At 33.9% G+C, this 18,842-nt stretch overlaps 1 protein-coding gene across 1 annotated transcript in view; it reads right to left on the reverse strand.

The window, feature by feature from the left end:
• Positions 1-1,675: 1,675 nt before the first annotated feature.
• Positions 1,676-18,842, reverse strand: part of fut10 (fucosyltransferase 10) — a 33,938-nt gene continuing 16,771 nt past the window's right edge. Inside the window, exons 2-4 of the mRNA XM_028805399.2 lie at positions 11,672-11,951; positions 3,701-4,536; positions 1,676-2,389 (exon numbers count right to left, since the gene is read on the reverse strand). Of these exons, the coding sequence (XP_028661232.1) occupies positions 2,165-2,389; positions 3,701-4,536; positions 11,672-11,951 (1,341 nt within the window). The 3' untranslated portion in view covers positions 1,676-2,164. The remainder of the gene's footprint in view (positions 2,390-3,700; positions 4,537-11,671; positions 11,952-18,842) is intronic.

An 18,842-nucleotide genomic window follows, 5' to 3' on the forward strand; every position in this document is an offset into this window, starting at 1 on the left:
CTAGTAACTTATTAGCCCCCATCCCCAGCCATCTTATTGTTCAAAGCTCTGGTTATAGAAAAGCATATTTTTTACATTCCCACAGCTATCTTTGGATCTATAACACAAGCCGTTTGCTCCCATTTAAGTATTGCTTCTTGAAACTATGCCCTGCACTGTTGATGTTACAGTCTTAGCACACACCGTCTAGCAAGGGCTCCATTGTCTAGGGCAGGGATGGCCAGCTCTGATCCTGGAGAGCCACAGTGGCTACAGGTTTTTATTCTAACCATTTTCATAACTGGTGACTAGTTTTTGCTACTAATTAACTTCATTTAATTTATTTGCTATTTAAGACTCAACCTCTTTAAATCAGAGCGGTGCAAAGTTGGCCCTGGAAGGCTGCAGTGGCTTTAGGATTTTGTTCTAACCCAATTGCTTCATGAGAAGTCATTCATTGCTGATAAAGCAATTCTTGTTCAAATGACATTTTTCTAGTTCACATTAGTTAAGATTTTGAACCCTTAATTGCTTATTTTAGTCTTAACCAGATGTATTCACTGTTTGAACTGCTCCTTATTAGAAATAAGATGCAAATGACAAAGGAATCAGCAGTTCTACACCTAGCTTGTCTCCATTTCCACCCATGTGTATTCATCACTCACTATTTTGTTTAAATAACTACTCAGAAGGAAACTGAAGAGAAAGTGAAGAACTGAAAGTTACTCATCCATTTTAGGCCTCAAATCATTTGGATGATACATGTATCAATAGAAAGGAAAAAAAAATCTATGATTTAAGAATGAACTGACATGGTAGAGTTAAAACAATAACAAGCCATGAAATTAAATAACATCTATTATTGGAAAGAATTGGCTTCTAATTAAGCAACTGTTTTGGAAAAAACCTGCAGGAACTATGGCTCTCCAGGGGAGGGAGTTGGCCACCCCTGGTTTAGGGATCCTACTCTTACAGGAGATTCCATATACTGCAGCAATACATTTTTCCACCAATACACATGCATGTGTGAGTAACAATAATATATTATTTACAATTAAATGCTATTCAATAATACAGTTCTCAAAGATAGTACACACACACACGCACACACACATGTAATTACTAAGAATGTATTTTAATACCACATGATTTTTAATAACGCAAGGATGCATCTTTCCATCACAGTGTACAAGGCAAGAATGATGCTGGGAAGGAGCATTATTCTATCACAATGCACACTGACACAAACAGTTTCTGATCTACCTAATCTGTATATCAGATTTGTTGAGGAAAACCAGAGTAGGCACACTGACAATGGGAGAATGTGCAAACTCCACACAGACAGGGGATCAGGCTTCTTTTCAAACTCTGTTTCTTGGCAGGATTACTTTAAACAAGGCTCCAAATGCTCTAAACAAGCAACATTTAGACTGTCAAATACTATAACCAAATACAAATACTGACATAAATAAGAGACAAATACAGAAAGAAAGATGTATTTTTTCATCATAATATAGATCCAACTGTCAAAAAATAAAGGTGAGAAACAATGATGTACTTACTTGTATAGTATACTGCTACAGATGGAAACTCCAATGTTAAAGGTGCAGAAAAAAAAGATATTTACTTCTGTTGAAAATGTTCTACTGCATTAAAATACTAGTAAATCTGCATAACATGACATTCTCCAAAGTCTTTTATCATGGTTCTTTATTGATATAAATTCTGGAAACATATGCATACAAAATAAAATTCTCATCATATTAAAAGATATAACAAATCTTAAAGCAACTTACATGTTCCTTAAAAAATGTTAATTAAAATCTTCCTTAGGAAACATGTCTAGTCCATGTGTCTGCTGGCATATTTGTTAATGCTTGCAAACACTGTATCCATTATCTGTCATTAGTTAGTGATGCTCTAACAGAACTCCTGTTGTCAGACAGGTGCAGAACAAACAATCCAAGGACAAATGCTTCTATTATAAGTCAAAAAGTCCCAATGAGCAGCTTCAAAGCTATGTATGGCAGGCTTGTGCTATGTAAAATCAATTCATAGGCAATTACAAGCCACATAAATATTTCTCTTTGAAGAGGAGTGTTAACATTGATTTTCCAGGCATGCCATGCTATCCTGAAGTGCAGCAAGTGGTAGTTAACACACTGGTCGAAAAACTGGACTCAACTTAGTTCTTAAAAACCAGCTTCCAGAATTCTTGAGCTGTAAAATTTTTATTTCTCTCAACCAGAGCTCTAAGTGCAATTGCTTCCTTCTTAGATTGCTCAAAACTTGGTAGCCATATCTCATGTAGTGGGGACTGCTTGGTGTGATCTGTTGAGAATGAGAAGGCTTTGGGAGCTGGGCAGCTAAGATGGTGTGCTTGAGCCTGCCATAACATTGGAGCCAAACCCTGTTGTAACAGAAGAGATAAAAAATAAAAATAGTATAATATGAAAAAGTGACACAGGAAAGTCTTAGAAGGAAAGAGAAGGGGAATGGCATTCCAGAACAACCAAATAAATATAGCTATAAATGTAAACTTCAAATAAAAAAATAAAACCTTCAAATGTAAACTTAAAACGCATCTGTTTAAAATGGCTTTTTCTTTTTCCTCCTGATTATAATGGTTTTGTTTGGTTTTAATTTCTAGATTTTCTGATGTTTTAAGTTTTTTTTATAATTGTGTCTTTTATTTAATTATTTATTTATTTATTGTTGTTCGGTGTCCTTGAGTTCCCTGAAAGGCGCCTTGTATAAATAAAATGTATTATTATTATTATTATAAATGTTGCTTAAGACAATATGTGTAAACATATCAACATGTGAAAACATGGCACTTGTTTGTATACATGGGAATGAGCTGAGGTGTTTGGTTTAATGTAATTGTGTTTCATTACTTTATGAGATTTCTTATCTTTCCCTGCAGTGTTGTGGTGCATCTGTGCTATACTTTTTAACAGAAAAACAAGGAGCCAGCTGTTCTTCAATGTTTTAACTCTTTTTGCACATTTCCACTAATATCTGGAACCAAATTTAGGCTGATGACTTGGTTCTGTGTGTTTTTCCATTACATTCAGGAACACTAAAAATGTTGGTATTTGTACACTTTTGATATTAAATGAAAGTAATAGATAATTGCAGAATTACTTGCCTGTGGTGCTAATGGTTATTTTTAGTGCTTTTTATAGTATTGTTACAGTTATTATTTCCTCAGTATAGCTTTACATGAAACACAATATCCGTTTCCTCTCGGATATATGCCTGCATGCTACATTTTACTATGGTTCAATGTTTTCAAGTTGCTTTGAAAACTGTCATCAGCTCAAACTGCAATAAACACTTGGGCTTCATCTGTAATCCAGGTATCTGTAACTCCTTAAACTACAAAACAAAACCAATTCAAGTAGCATAAATACTGCAGAAGAGCACTTGTGCTTAACCAGGCATAGCTTGGGACCACCTGCTTTAAATTACTAGTAGAAAGGAAGATTAGTCTATAAAGGGTGGCACAACTGCTGTGTTGGAACCTTCAACAGACTGTTTCGAGGCAAGATCTATAAAATAAGCAACAGCTACTAAATAATGCAAAGCCTTTGCCTGTGATACTTAACTCCTTAAGGCAGTCTGTTCAGACATTTTTGCAGAGATTTCTAAAAAAAGCTACAATAAAGCAACTTGCTAGTTTTTGTTTTATAATGAATTACATCCAGTTGCGGCTTACCTGCTCTTTTCTCTTGGCATTTTCCCACACTCTGTTACAAACCATGCATTCAAATGCATCAATGTAATTATCCTGGAAAACATCCTGAACACCCCATCGGCGACGCTTTATCTCAGAAAAGAGTTTCTTGTTTGATATTTCACCTTTCTTTTTCCACTTCAAGTACACCTCATATGCAGTGTCATTTTCATCTAAATATTTAATATACTCAGCCAGTTCCTGTGGTGAAGAAAATTTTTTAACAAGAATGGCACTTTTATTACTAGGCAGCCAGTCCACAACATTGGGGGCCCCATAGTAAACAGGAACCACCCCAAGAGAGAGGGGTCGCCAAAGTTTTTCAGTGATGTAGTCATCACAAACAGCATTCTCAAAAGCAAGACTGAACTTATACTTTGCCAGGATCCTAAAAAAATGGTCATTGTCCATTGCCAAGGAACTGTTAAGGTCAGCAGGAAGGTCTTTGTTGTGCAAACATTCCCCATAAGAGTCTACTTTAATGTACTTCATAAGCTCTTGAATATAGCTGTCTCTATCAGAGGGAGGATTGCAATCCGACTGCACATATACCAATGGAGCCAGCTTCTGTCGCAAACTCTTCTTTTCCGACAAATTAACAAAATAAGTTTGGGATGTCAAAGTCTGTACACTTTTCAGGTATTGTGTGGTGAGAGGCATGTGAGAGTTATTGCTAAATGTTGCAGTGTGATTAAAAAGTGTAATAGCTGGCTCATGGAAAAGTTTATAGTTGTTTTTTGGAGACTCTTCATGAAACAGGCCCCAGTGATGTGTTGGTTTACGAGGAAGTGGAAGACTTTTAATGTTAAAGTCTGTACCTATTGACAAAGGAAACAAAACAAATACAGTAATAGCAGGTAGGTTAAAAAAATTAGCCACATGACACAATTACAAGTTAGAAAATGTACATATAGCAGAATAGCCTAGTGTGTTTGGGGACTGGGTTAATTAATTTGAAAGTTGGAACATTTTAAGTTTTTTTAGTTACTTAATCAATCAGTGATAATCTTGGTGTTTCAAAATTTTTTTATAACAGTGAGTTATATTACAAATAACAGGCATAACATAATTCCAATTACATGCATTAGTAGTATACATAAAATACAATCTATATAAAATAAAAAAGTTCTTTTAAACAATATGTTACCATGTCGGGTAGTCAAAAATATAGTCCAAATAGGCTTGCTCTGGGGTTCAGTATATAGACAGACATAGACAGCAGATTCAGATTCAAGTGATGTACAAATTACTTTGTTCAATGTTCTACTGTTAGTTGTAGAGGTCTGCAACAAACTGTAGTTCAAATTACTTAAACAAAACATTTGAAAGATATACCTGATAGAGTGTTAAACTCTCTGTTGACGTCTTAAGGTAATATACCGCATAAATAATTTCTTTCCTTTTACATTCTCTTAAAGTTAAATGCCTTTTTGACATTTTTTTTTTTTTTTTTTTTTTTTTTTTTTTTTTTTAAAGAGTTAACTTACCCCAAGCAGCAGCTGAAGTAAGCTGGTGTGGCTTGCTTGTATGTACCTCTCTGTCAGCTGCGATAATCAATAGTGCTCACTGATTCTACCAGTGGGTTACCTAACAAAAGGTTATGTAACTAACAATAATACTGTAAATGGTTGCTTTAAGATTTTTTATCAAGCATAGAAATAACATTAAAGCTCCTAATGCATTTGTGGAACAAATCATGTATCTCATTGTGCAGCATTAATCAAATCAAAATATGCTTGTCATAGAAAGTGTTATGCATGCCTAGAAGCAAGACAAGCTTGTTAACAAAATGCCTCAGGCATTATAAGAATTTGTTAAAGGGCTAGCCTTAATGGTGTGAAGTGACAGTAATATGATCAGCCATGAGGAATCTCGTATGTTCTAAAGCCAAGTTTTAAAAAAAATAGGAAAACTCATTTCTGTAAATATTACCTTATCAATGGAAAACATCTACAATATAAAGCGAACATTTTTGCACTGTGTGGCAAGCTCAAGACAGAAAACTATTAGGGGTGAGGGTTGATTTATTTTCGATTTATGTTTGTAAAAATTGATTTATTTGTATGGAATTTTGTGTGATTTCAATAAAATCAAAAAAAAAAAGATAGCAAACTATTGTAGTCTGAAACATGGCTGATGAAAGTCAAATGTGAAGCAAAACCAGAAAGAATGGAGAAAAGAATAATCAGACAGTTGTGTGGAGTTTCATGGAGTGAGAGGCAGACAAATACTGAGTAAAAAGAGAGATTTGGTTTAGAGATGATAGATGTTGTGCTCGAGGAGAAGCAGACCAAGGTGGGTTATGTATATGGTGTGAAAGACTGAGGATGACAAGGTTACGAGGTGCACCAAGATTGAAGGGGTGGAGGTGAATTAAAGAGAGTTTGTTTTGTTGTGTTAGGACTCTAGGATGATCCTGTACTTCCCTTCATACTCTTTATTATGTGGACCTTAACAAAAATGCGTCAAATCCCATACTCTTAGTACTATCAGGTACTGTACTTCAGCACTTCACCCTTCCCTTTTACATGTATAATACCAAGCAAGTAGAGAAAGAGTAAAAGAACAGGCAGGAGAAAAATGTTACACTTTTATGTATTACAGATAATATATCCAATAAAATAAGCAGAGTTCAAAGGAGTGTAGGCAAAATAATAATAATATGAACTGGGTAATAATCTGTTCAATTTACTTAGACTACCCAGTGGCTATGTCTTATGTCAGCCTCTGGTCCAGCATGGCCTTTGAATGAATATAACTTGGCTTCCTTCTCATGGATGGAAAACGGCAGACAGGGAGATAGAGAGAACAAACTTGTACTGATCACAGACCAATGGAGCGTCGTGACTCTCCTTATTCGATGACCAATCCTAATCAGCTATAATCCAGAATATGCCAACTCTGTACTTCATACCAGTTCATTCCATCTCTAGGGTAACCTTATTGCCTCTTCATCTCAGCCTAGCTGGACAGTTTATGGCCTTCGTGGAGGAGGTGGCTCATCGAATACACTGCACAGAGTTTTAGCAAAACTTGAATTGTGAAACCAGTTGGAAGTAGACTGAGGAATGCCTCAAACTCCCCACCACAAATACCACTCCCCAAAGAAGTACTTAACAAAAAGCTCTTATCAGTGATAGCATTCCTAAAACTTTGGGGAATTTACAATGACATGTTTAAATAAAACAGTTTTTTAAGTCACTATTTCTTAAGTGACAATTTACAAACAATTATCAAAACATTAATCTATATTACAGGGGTCAAAAAAAGACATTATTTAGAGGTTGTGTCTGATAATACGAAAAGAATAGGTCTCACCCCCAAAAAATGGCCAAGACCATGGAAGGTGAAAGATTTGGGGGACAACTGTCTAACCTGGGTAAACCTTGAAAATGGCTTTTAAATCTGTGATGATGATAACTGATAAAGCTTTATCATTAAAGTTACTGCCACTAAACTATGACTTTTGTTTTATAATATGTTTAACATTAAGTAATTGAACTGTTTTAACTAGAATAATACACTATATGACATTAAAGAACTGTTGTATAACAACATAGTGCAAGTTTCCTATTAAAATTATTATACTGTTCTGGTCTCTGGTGTTTGAACCAGAAACTAAACAGCAGTCAAACTCTACTTCACAAAAGATTCATAGAGTCCAGGAGATAGCTTAAATTTTATTTTGAGTTTATGAAGTTAGACTGAAACTGAAAAGAAGCAAATTACAAATAATTACTGAGTTGTAATAAACATAACTTCACTATATATTTATACAATTAACCTAAAATAATACTGAGAGGATTTGCTTCGATTTGACTCACACTGACTATTCGTGAAGATTGATGTCTAACCACTGACTTCCTGTAATTCAATTTCTGCTTCCTTACAAGTAATTACATGAATTTTCATAAAGTTATATTAACATTTCTTTGAATAACAAACAGCTATTATGCAAGGCTGAACAATTATAGTTCCCAATTTCAAAATTTAGATGGCATTCAGCACCACTTTATTGTAGATTTACAACTATGGTATATCTCCAATATAGCATGGCAGGGGCAAACAACCATCATTGCAATAAAATAATAAAATCACATGCTATACGGAAACAGCTATACAACAACTGGCACTTATTTCACATAATTGTATTTCCTGTATTTCTTGTTCATTATTATAAGCATTATTAACCCCCACAATAGAAAAAAAAAAAAATACAACCGGTAGTAAAAATTCAATTTTAGAATATACAACTAATTGTATATACTAACAATAACCCATTCAAAGTTAGGATCAAAGTTTATTAATTTATATTAATAAAATGGGGAAAGGAATGGATTGAATTATTTTAACATATTACCATCTTATATCAGATATACTCTTATAAAGTAATATGAGGGGCAGATAATGTTAAAATATGCTAACCAAAAAAGAAGTGAAACTGAAGCAAAAGAACTTTATTTTATGAACAGTGAGAGACAAAATTCTCTTTACTTTATTTCCCATTTTGCTAGTTAGTGAGTCTTCAAAAGCTATCTAGTAGTAAAGTATATTTCTCCTTAAAGAAAGCCAGTTTACTATGCTTCAGTAAAAAATGCAGTACACTTACCAGTACCTTAAATGACAAACAAATACATGTGACAGATTTTTTCAATATACAAGAGTAGTGAAAAAAAGAAAAAACCTAAAAGAATAAAAATATTTTCATTATCTAAAGCAACTGTATGAATACTATCCTCTTCTGCTATAAGTACAACTAAAATAATTTCCTTCTCAGGTTTGATTTTTACCTTATGCTCAGCGCTGCTGCCAGGAAAGATACCAGCTCCCTGTGACCCTGAACTGAGTAAGTCGGTTAGAAAAATCGACAGATGGATAATTTCTTAGTACAAACAGTATTAATTTAAACTAACAAAAATGCTGGATGTCAAACTTTGAACTTAAAACATCAATCAGTGTTTGGTTTCACCATGTAAAAATCTCAAACTGTTGGACTTACTTAGTAACATTCAGTGGGCATTAGAGAGTAAAAAGGCTGCATGGTAATAGAATGGAGCTCTGAAGACATTAATGCTAACCAGAGTACTTGGTTCAAATTCCTGACCAGTCACTGTTTGTATTGAGATTACACATTCTCCATGTGTTTACATGGGTTTCCTGTGGCCACTCCAGTTTTCTACCATGTCCAAAGGCTTTTAGTTTAGGATGATTGATAAATGTAAAATGGCCTGGCAAAAGTGAACTGGCCACATGATACTGTCAGTTCAGACTCTGCACACCTTAAATGTATACTGAAATAAGAGGATTCAAAAAGATAATAAATACACAATAGAAGAACATGATTACACTAGCCAAGATGTCTGCATTTTTCAATACAAACACATCAAATTAAATTGTGAAATCACAACATAAGGAAAATGTGGTTTTACTGTTCATCTAAGAAGACAGTCTGTCCTTAACTATAAAGCCACGATGAGGCACTGTATTTAGTTCCGGAAAAGAAGCACCTCTGTACATCCTGCCTGTATATACTGTAGGATCTGTGAGGTGTAGCTATGTTTCTCTTCTATGAAAAAACTCTTACTGCCTGTGATTGCCATTCACAATCAATACTATGATCAAATAAAATTGTGAATCCATCTAAGTACATGATCTGTAGCCACTGATCTTTGTACAGCAAACACAGGCCTACAATAAACAATCCTTTAATGATCATTATCTATGACCTTTAAATTTTACATTCTTTCAGCAGTTGCTTTACTCTACTTCACTTTTCTATACTAATGAGAAGTGTCAAAAAACGATAAAGAAATAACACAAATAATGGGGTGCAGTCAAACTCCTCACAGACAGTATAAGGGCAAACATGTAAAAGCTATGAGGCATTAACACTTACAACTGTATCACCATGCTGCAGGCTGCAACAGTTTAAACACTTAAATCTCAAGTCTTTGTGATAAAAATCTACAAAAATCCAAGTGTGACTAACTTATCAGATTATCATTATTCATTTCTTAAATTCCAATAGCTAATTCCATACTGTAAATCTTTACTGTATTTATTTAATGTGTTCAAATTACAATTTGGTATTTCAGCTTATCAATTATTATTCATTAAGAATCTTTCATATGTTCATTTCTTCCGGTATTTTCTTCCACTGGTCATCATTTTAAAAATGCATTTGATTAAAGACACCTTATGTTTAAAATAATGTGTGTGCCTCCAGATGCCCCATATTGATCCAATTTAGCACATAATTAGGGTAATTAAGCTACGAAGAGCTGAGCTGGAATAAAAAGCAAGGGTATTTTATAACTGTCAAGGACCAGAGTTGTGTACCCCTGGGCTATAACTAAAATACTGAAACTGTAGCAACAGTAAAATCATCTTAAATATACCCACAATGCAATTTTCCATAGGAGTTAAATGAAACAACAGAAAGATGATCAACATCATGTCCAAAGAAACTAATCAATGTTGTTAAAGTGACACTTATCAATCTGTTTTGAAGTTGTAACTTAATACTATTATAGGCATTTCAACTGACAAATTCTAAAAGTCGTCTTTCTTAGCTAATGTTAAAAAAAAAAAAAAAAAAAAATGCTACATAAAACACACTGTTAGATTTAAGACAAAAACATTTTAACATCAAGGAAGACATTATTTTTAAGAAGAATAGTTTCAAGTTAGGCTGGCAAACATACAGAACCTTACACAATTATAAGGGTTGGTAAACTTGAATACAAAGAATATTGCATGTACATTTTTATTAACAATCGAGACACTTTCAAGTCTGAGGGAGACAACTCAATGTTAACACACAAATAACAAACACATCTGGTTAAGGGTGCATAGGCATTGCCAATCTAAAACCATATGGAATATGAAACCAATGTCTTTTTAATGAAAATGAAGACATCAAGTCATGTGCTGCCATCTAGTGTTTATTTATCAAAGTTAGGTAGTGACTTGGTTTGCACGTGTTGGCTGTTAAAAAGGAACCTACACTTTGTGCTATCATCTTACAAATGTTTTAATTTTCCTTTCACAAAATATATTGTTAAAAGAACAGATGAATATTTTGACTTTACTATATGACTGTCACTTTGAATTTATCAAAGAATTACATTTTTTGTAATTCATATGCACTTGCTGCTAACAGATGCTTTCTTTTCATATTTGGAACACTGAAAGATGTTTAAAATGTACTTCTATTGATAGAGTGAATTAGACGTTTTATTGAATGGCTAAGCACATGGATTGCTCTTATAGAGTAAACTGCAAGCAAAAGAAACTACAGATTTTTTTTTTTTTTTTGCACAGAGTACATATGGACACAGTTTTGTAACCACAATAAACTAAAGCAGTAATTTCAGGACATTCAAATTTCAAACCAATACCTTTATGCAAACACAACAATTAGGAATTAATGGAATATTTAGCCATGGAATGGCTTGTTTTTGACAAAATTTAAATTATGGTGTTCAAATGAAATTTCCCTTTCATTGTGTCCTCTATCAAGCTGCTGGCATTGTCGTTAAAACCTATTTTGCCAACTTGTTGGAAAGGCTGTCTGCTTAGTGAGGTTATTGTGTGCATTAATTCTGTATCTTTCATTAATTTCTTAGCATCTGGGGTCATTTGTTGCTTGAAAGTCTGCAAGTAGAAGATGAGGAGAATGGCAACCATAATCAACAGACAATGAATAGCAAATTTGCAGAATGCTTCTATAATATGCTTAGCCCAACCCACAGAAAGGTGGCATTGGGAAGTCAAACCTATTAAATGTAAGAACATAACTGATAATAGCTCAAATCAGCCATAGTATAAAATTCCCTGAGTAGACTGGAAATCTAAACTACCTTAATCTGAGTCTTCAAGTCTTAAATTTGACCTATTCTCAGCTGCTGGTATATATTTAAATGGAAGAAGCACACAATGAACCTTACTTACCATAAAACAAGAATGCCTGAGTCATCTTATGATTATAAAAGGTTTGATTAATGGTGAAGAAACACGTGTCTTCTCCACATTTGCCTATTCTGCCTGTCTCACCAGTAAGTGGTGACCACCAGACAAGGATAGGGTATGAAATTCCTGGATTATGATGTTTCATATTGTCAAGACTCTTTTTGCTCAGAAAGGCTCCACGAAAGGCCACACCTTGCTGGTTTCCTTTGAGCAGAGACTTCAGCAACTTCTTTTTTTCAAACTGTCCAAGTTCCGTGACTACCTTAAATTAAAAAAAAAGTCTTAAAAAATGACCTATTCAGCAATTTCAAAACAAAAAATATATCCTACCGCTATAAATAAATCTTGTAAATTATTTTATTAAAATTTAAAAATCCATTCAACACCCTGAATAGTATTTATTTAGGGGATAAAAAAATATCTTAGATGTATTTACTATTAATGTTTCTGAATAGGATTGTAATTAATATTAAAACAGGAAAGCCCAGGTAAAAGGAAAAGTTGGTGTGTTATTACCAAAAAATAAAATAGAAGTTTTTTTTTTTAATCAAAGTGAGTAATAAAATAAATAACAATAAACTAAATAATAAAATCCTTAGCCACTCAGGGGATTACTAAGACAAACAAAGGGTTGTGATGGAGCAGCTCCTGTACTGACCAAATTTCCAACCAGTAACTGACCATTTCTCTTCCTCCCTACCAAATAGGCCCTTGCTACCACTCCACTCCCAACTCCAGTCACATCTATCTGGACACTGGAATAGCTATTATTCTTCTGGGACTACTACTGGTCCCCAGTATTAAATTGCTTTCAGGGTCAAGTATATTCCATCAAACTGCTGATAACTTCCATGGTAACTCACCCCTAGGTTTCCCTGTAGATCTGAATTACTATCTACTGTATAAAACAAGAGCCAGAGAATCCTGCAGAAGCCAGGTGTCTGTGCTAAAGCCAATATGCCTCTCCGCTGACAACCATCATCTCTGGAACTGTTATTTCCAGGGATGCTTCATTATCTACAGTTTTGGAAACTCTGCCAGGACACAAACATTAGCATCTGGTCCCTGAGAATACATAATGAGCTGTTATTATAGTCCTGACCATTCAAACATTTACAATATATATATATATATATAACAATTTATAACAAATAGATTTTATAGGAATTATAGTATACAATTTTTTTTCTAGTCAAAATCAAACATTGCATTTGTGTAATGAATGTTCCAAATAATGTATTTGTAATCATAATGTAATTTGAAGAGTTAAAATATTTCTACTGAATACTGGTAATAGTGTATGGTTTTTAAAATATATTTTGAAAGCCAATGGTATATTCACAGTTTTCTTTATCCATGTAGTGATGATGCTTTGATAGTCTTGCTCTTTAAAGCATTTAAATCTTGTTGTTCTATTTATACTTAATTAAATGCTGAAAAAAATTGTTTGAAAAATTATAACTGGTACACTTTTATAACTTATCTGGAATAGAATACAAGCAAAATAAATTAGCAAAATGAACCCTGGCAAATACTGTAGTTTCACTAACTAGATTTTTCTGATATATGTAATATTTAAAAATGGTTTAAAAAAAAAAAAAAAAAAAACCCACAGAAGTTAATACAGAAAGAAGTTCTACAATTACATTTTCACGTTCTGTGTTTTTTTTTTGTTTTTTTTGTTTTAAATATAAACTACTAATCAATCATTTTATGTTCCTATTTGGGTTGAAAAATAAATTGCAGAAACTGGTACCATTACTATAGTTTTTAGTGCACTATCCAAAGTGCTTGAACTTGTGTACATTTTAACGCACTTAAAAAGTAGCCGGCATCATTTATCAAAAGTACTAAAAATGCCATTCTTCCACAGCAAAACAGTGTCATAATAAACAGCAGTACACAAAATATTCTTAAAGCATTCAAGTATTGTGACAGATGGATTATAAATGTTTCAGGACTATATGTGTTCTCTTTTGAACTTTGGCAATAATTCATATATATATATATTTTAGTTTAATTGGCAAAAATAATTCATGTACATCTCATCAGAAAGCCCAAACATCACTGAAACATAACTAAACACCTATATAAGCATTAACCCCTGATTTCTCCATGATATAAAACAGCTGATTCATCAATTACCCACTTAAGAAATTGTATCAGGTCATTAATGGGAATATTTCTAAACGTTAGTCTATGTTCAGGATATGACTGATAAACCTGATGTTCACCATTCTCATGTGGAAAAAAAGGTATGCCTCCTAGGCCAACCAGCACAGTGGACATACTTATCTCACACAGAAATGAGACTGACTTGTCTCACAGAGAACTATGCTGTTGTTTCAATTGCTTTCATTTTTTTTGGAGATATATTATTAGACATATATTGACAAATACAGGCAAAGCACAAAAACGCACCATAGTAAAACATAGGAGGTGGATGGGTGCATGTGGGTACCAACAGCAATAGGTTTGTTTACATAAGCAGTGTAGCTTTCAACATTTTTTCAGAAATGGGTTTGATAAAATGTGCCTTATAGCAAAGAACAGTCCAGATACCAAATTGTTGGGTATACAATATATTATATATATATATATATATATATATCTCCTCTTTAATAAAATCCCTGTGTGCGTCCAGGTGTCAGTGTGTGTGTGTGTGTGTGTGTGTGTGTGTGTGTGTGTGTGTGTCTTCTGGTGAACTGTGCATGTGTAGGGCACGGTGCGATGCGCAATATTACTGTCAGAGAAAGTTACAAGCGTTTTACAGAAATACAAACCAGTATTACTGCGAGAGGAAATTAAAGGTACACAATACAGTGATGCATATTACAGCCACATACACGCCAGTATTACTGTCAGAGGAGATTAAAGGCATATTACCGACGCACACGCCTGTATTACCGCCAGAGAAAATTAAAGGTATATTACAGACGTACAAGCCAGCGGACGTGCAAGACAGTATTACTGTCACAGAAAATTAAAGACACGCAATACACGGCAGCAGCCCACGAAGAACGGTCAGCTCAGCAAGTAAACATCAACAAAAGAAAGGCCGAAAGAAAGAAAAATACGACCAACAAAAAGAATGAGGTCAAAGTCCCTTGCCAATTAATATAGACTGTTCCTACTAATGTTTATGTACTACTGTTCTAGCGCCCATTATTGTAATGGGCTAAATGACTAGTATATATATATATATACATATACAACAACAACAAGAGCCATACATAGACTGACAGACAGATAGAAGTGGGTTAACTACATTATGTAAAATTCAGGATGATATTTGCATAGTACTAAAAAACAAGTTTAAATTTTCTTCTGTTATTATTGTTGTTGTTGTTTTACATTTATCTTAAAGGCAAAGTTACTAATTTTTACTGCATGGTTACTTCTATAAAACTGACAAAATTATCAGTTATAAAATACTATGATATAATATGAATGCTCATGCACTTCATAATAAACAATGTTTCTTATTAGTGGATATTTTCTGTTTATGAATTTGTTTGAAATTTACATTGTTTTTGTTCGCAAATGTGTGTTCTGTACAACCTGACAAATTGTCGTTTGTGAGTGTCGAGTCTATAATAGTTTAACATACTTTAAAGCAGAGAACGTCTATGCAAGTAAAAATAAATAAAAATAAAACACATGAAATGAATACTGCGGTGGGCTGGTGCCCTGCCCAGGGTTTGTTTCCTGCCTTGCACCCTGTGTTGGCTGGGATTGGCTCCAGCAAACCCCTGTGACCCTGTAGTTAGGATATAGCGGGTTGGATAATGAATGGATGGTTGGATGAAATGAATACATGTATTAAGCTAGCATTAACAGTATATGCTGGGTTTATAATGTAAATATAAAATCAGTAACACCACTCTATGTGACTGTATATAGACAATTAATAGATGGAACCGAAAACATTACAATCTATAAGCTTCTGAGACGTTCAAAACGAAGCTAAGCCCTCATTTTTTAGGTCATGTTATTGCAAGGAATAAATCAGTATTTTTATAGTCAAAACTTTTTTTATATGCATTTAGAAAGAATATTATATAAAGTCAGTCAGTCATTTCCCAACCTGCTATATCCTAACAAATGTATTGATCAGAATAGGATTTTTGTAGAGAAGTAAAGGAGGTTACATAGTTCCAGCCATCCATTATCCAACCCACTATATCCTAACTACAGGGTCACGGGGGGCTGCTGGAGCCAATCCCAGCCAACACAGGGCGCAAGACAGGTACAAATCCCTGGCAAAAGTATATTTTAGAAATATGAATGAATTAATTAATCTTTTTTTTTTTTAACCTGACCAAGTGTAACATTTAGAATCTGGAAAAATGAACAGACACTCTTCATTAATTATGTGGTGTGAATTATTAAAAAAAGACAGATTTTTGACATAAGCATTGGCCCTAGTGGGTGTGTGCAAGTGTGTTCCCCTGCAATGGACTGGTGCCCTGTCTAGAGATTTCTTCCTATCTTGCACCTGTGCTTGTTGGGATAGGCTACAGCCCCCCGTGACCCTGCTCAGGAGTCAGTGAGTTTAGAAAAATGGTATTTTATGGTCAATGACATGAACAATCAATTCAACTTTAGTGCATCTAAGAAGGCTTTCCACCAAAATAAGTATTTTAGTTAATAAAATGTGGATCACTACAAGTCTAAACTAAAGGTATGAAAACTGTTTGGGTTATCAGCAGAAGCCATGGTAAGTGTTATAATGTGTGTGTCAAAAATCGTGGACGACTACTTGGAAATTAAATATTTTAGTCTAACTACGTCTACTTTGTCTGACACATGCAGTTTTCTGGTGAATTTTCTGATTCAATCTTATTTAACTTATGCTGGAAGGGCAACAAATATGCAAATAATAATGAAGAAACCCCAACATAAATTAGAACATAAAAAACTCCAGAAACTTGTCTCTACAAAATGACCAATATACTGTAAATAAACCTTTGAATTAATATTATTTTCTGGAAAAGCCCTGCTTTACAAATGTTGTGGTCCTTTGAAACATTATCTTAATGCAACAAATAACAAAATATGAAAACTACATTTTTTTTACCATAAAGGAAAATATAAATAAACTGTTTAACACTGTACTAGTACAAATTGCAATGTTTAAACAGCATAAAATATACTAGTATATACTTTACTATCTGTTCTACCCAGCTTTGCCCAGAAGAGTGATAAAATGTACATTACATGATTAAAATAAATAAAAAGTAAATCTGACACTTGTGATCTAATCATGTCAGAAAAGCAGGTTTGTTTGTTTTTTTTTTGCAATATTTCTGAGCTTATTAAGCCCTTGAGAAACTTTACTGTAAAATCAAGTGTAAATCTTAGGGAAAAAGAAGTAATTTTACAGCAAAGAACAATTTCTAGAACAGAAATAATAATTATCTCTATAGTTCAGTAATAATACTGAAATGTTACAAAGCATGCAGGTGCTCCACAGTCATAATATGCAGCTTGATCACAGAGATAAATGAGGGCTGAGTGGCCAACAAATGAACTTTCCGTCCCTCTCACTTTAGCTGTCTCAAAAGACTTTTATTACACCAGCTCAAGCATGGATCTCATCAAAATTTATTTATTTGATCACTTATTATTTGCCCTAGACAAAAACTGAATATGACCTTTTTTGTTTGTTATAAAATAAGCATTCAGAAAAGAGGGAATGGATTTTTGATACGATAAACTGTTAGAAAGATTTTCAGTTGCTGCTCACTAACTCTTTATTTTTTAAACACACATATATTTAGAAATTCCTAATAATTATGGTGGCCAACATAAATACCTGAAATTGGCATTGTTTTTATGTGTTCTATTCAATCATTTCTAATTTGTCTGAAGTAAAAATCACATGGATATTCTTGTGTGTTCCGGAGAGAAGAAGGTTAAAAATTGCAAAAGTCCAGTGAAAATCTCAACTTTTACTGGCATCTGAGTTTTAATTTTTTTCTAATTATTTATGTGTAGAAAGTAATTAGCCTATATTCAAAGTCAGACTACACCAGAAATAACTGTAAAGTTTTATAGAACTTCATGCGATGATTTTCACATGATGCTCAAAGAGACAGAAATTCAATTTCTTATATAACAAGAATGAAACATATGTCAGCTCCTTGCTCCCACTCTTTTCTGGAAGCATCTTAAACCAAACACCATTGATAAACTAACTGGATGAGCTGGCAGATGAGTATACAACACAAAACAAGGGGTAGGTGCAAAAGATGCAGAAGTACTTTTATTAAAAACAAATCCTAACAGTGTCCAAAATAAATAGTGCAATGCTTGAAAAATGTTCACTAAATATAATCCATAAAAATGGTGAACAGTATGGAGGTTAAAATCCAATAAATACACATTCCTTCAAAAACTGAAGTTAAAATCTGAGTAGAGACCGTCTTTTACAAACACATAAGCCCCAATGCTTCCCTCTAAAAACCGGCGTCTCCTCCACTTATCCTATCCGGACCTTGCAGCGCATAGAGACACCTGCCAACAAGTGTATTCAACTTCATTAAGTCCGGGCTCAGATCCCCATTGCCATTCCTCAGGCAACCTTGGGGTGCAATGCCGAGCCACATTCGTCTCCCGCCGCTCATGCGCGGCACTTGCGGGAGACTTTACCGTCAGGCCACTCTTTTTTTTTTTTTTATTAATTTTTATTGTAATCATTCCATACAAATAGATCAATTTATAACCAAACAAAATTGAAGACAAATCAAACCCCACCCCTGAGAAGGAGAGCTAAGTCAAAGGAGAATTGCTTAGGGCTTTTTAATAAGGCAACAATAAATAAAAGAAAGGGAGAAATAAACATATAGGTAAATAAGAGATGGAGAAGGGAATTAAATGCGGTAATAGTTATTTCTCTTATTCTAAAATAATATTGATTAGATCCTGCCAGGTTTTGAAAAAATTTTGTACAGATCCTCTAACTGAGAATTTGATTTTTTCCAATTTCAAATAATATAAAACATCGGTTTCCCACTGACTTATCAGAGGAGAGTTAGGATTCTTCCAATTTAACAGAATAAGTCTGCGTGCCAAAAGTGTAGTGAATGCAATCACCGTTGGCTTGTTCTTCTCCACTTCAAGTTCGTCTGGAAGAACACCGAACACAGCT

The sequence above is a fragment of the Erpetoichthys calabaricus genome, chromosome 7, assembly GCF_900747795.2.
Source record: "Erpetoichthys calabaricus chromosome 7, fErpCal1.3, whole genome shotgun sequence".
Lineage (NCBI taxonomy): Eukaryota > Metazoa > Chordata > Cladistia > Polypteriformes > Polypteridae > Erpetoichthys > Erpetoichthys calabaricus.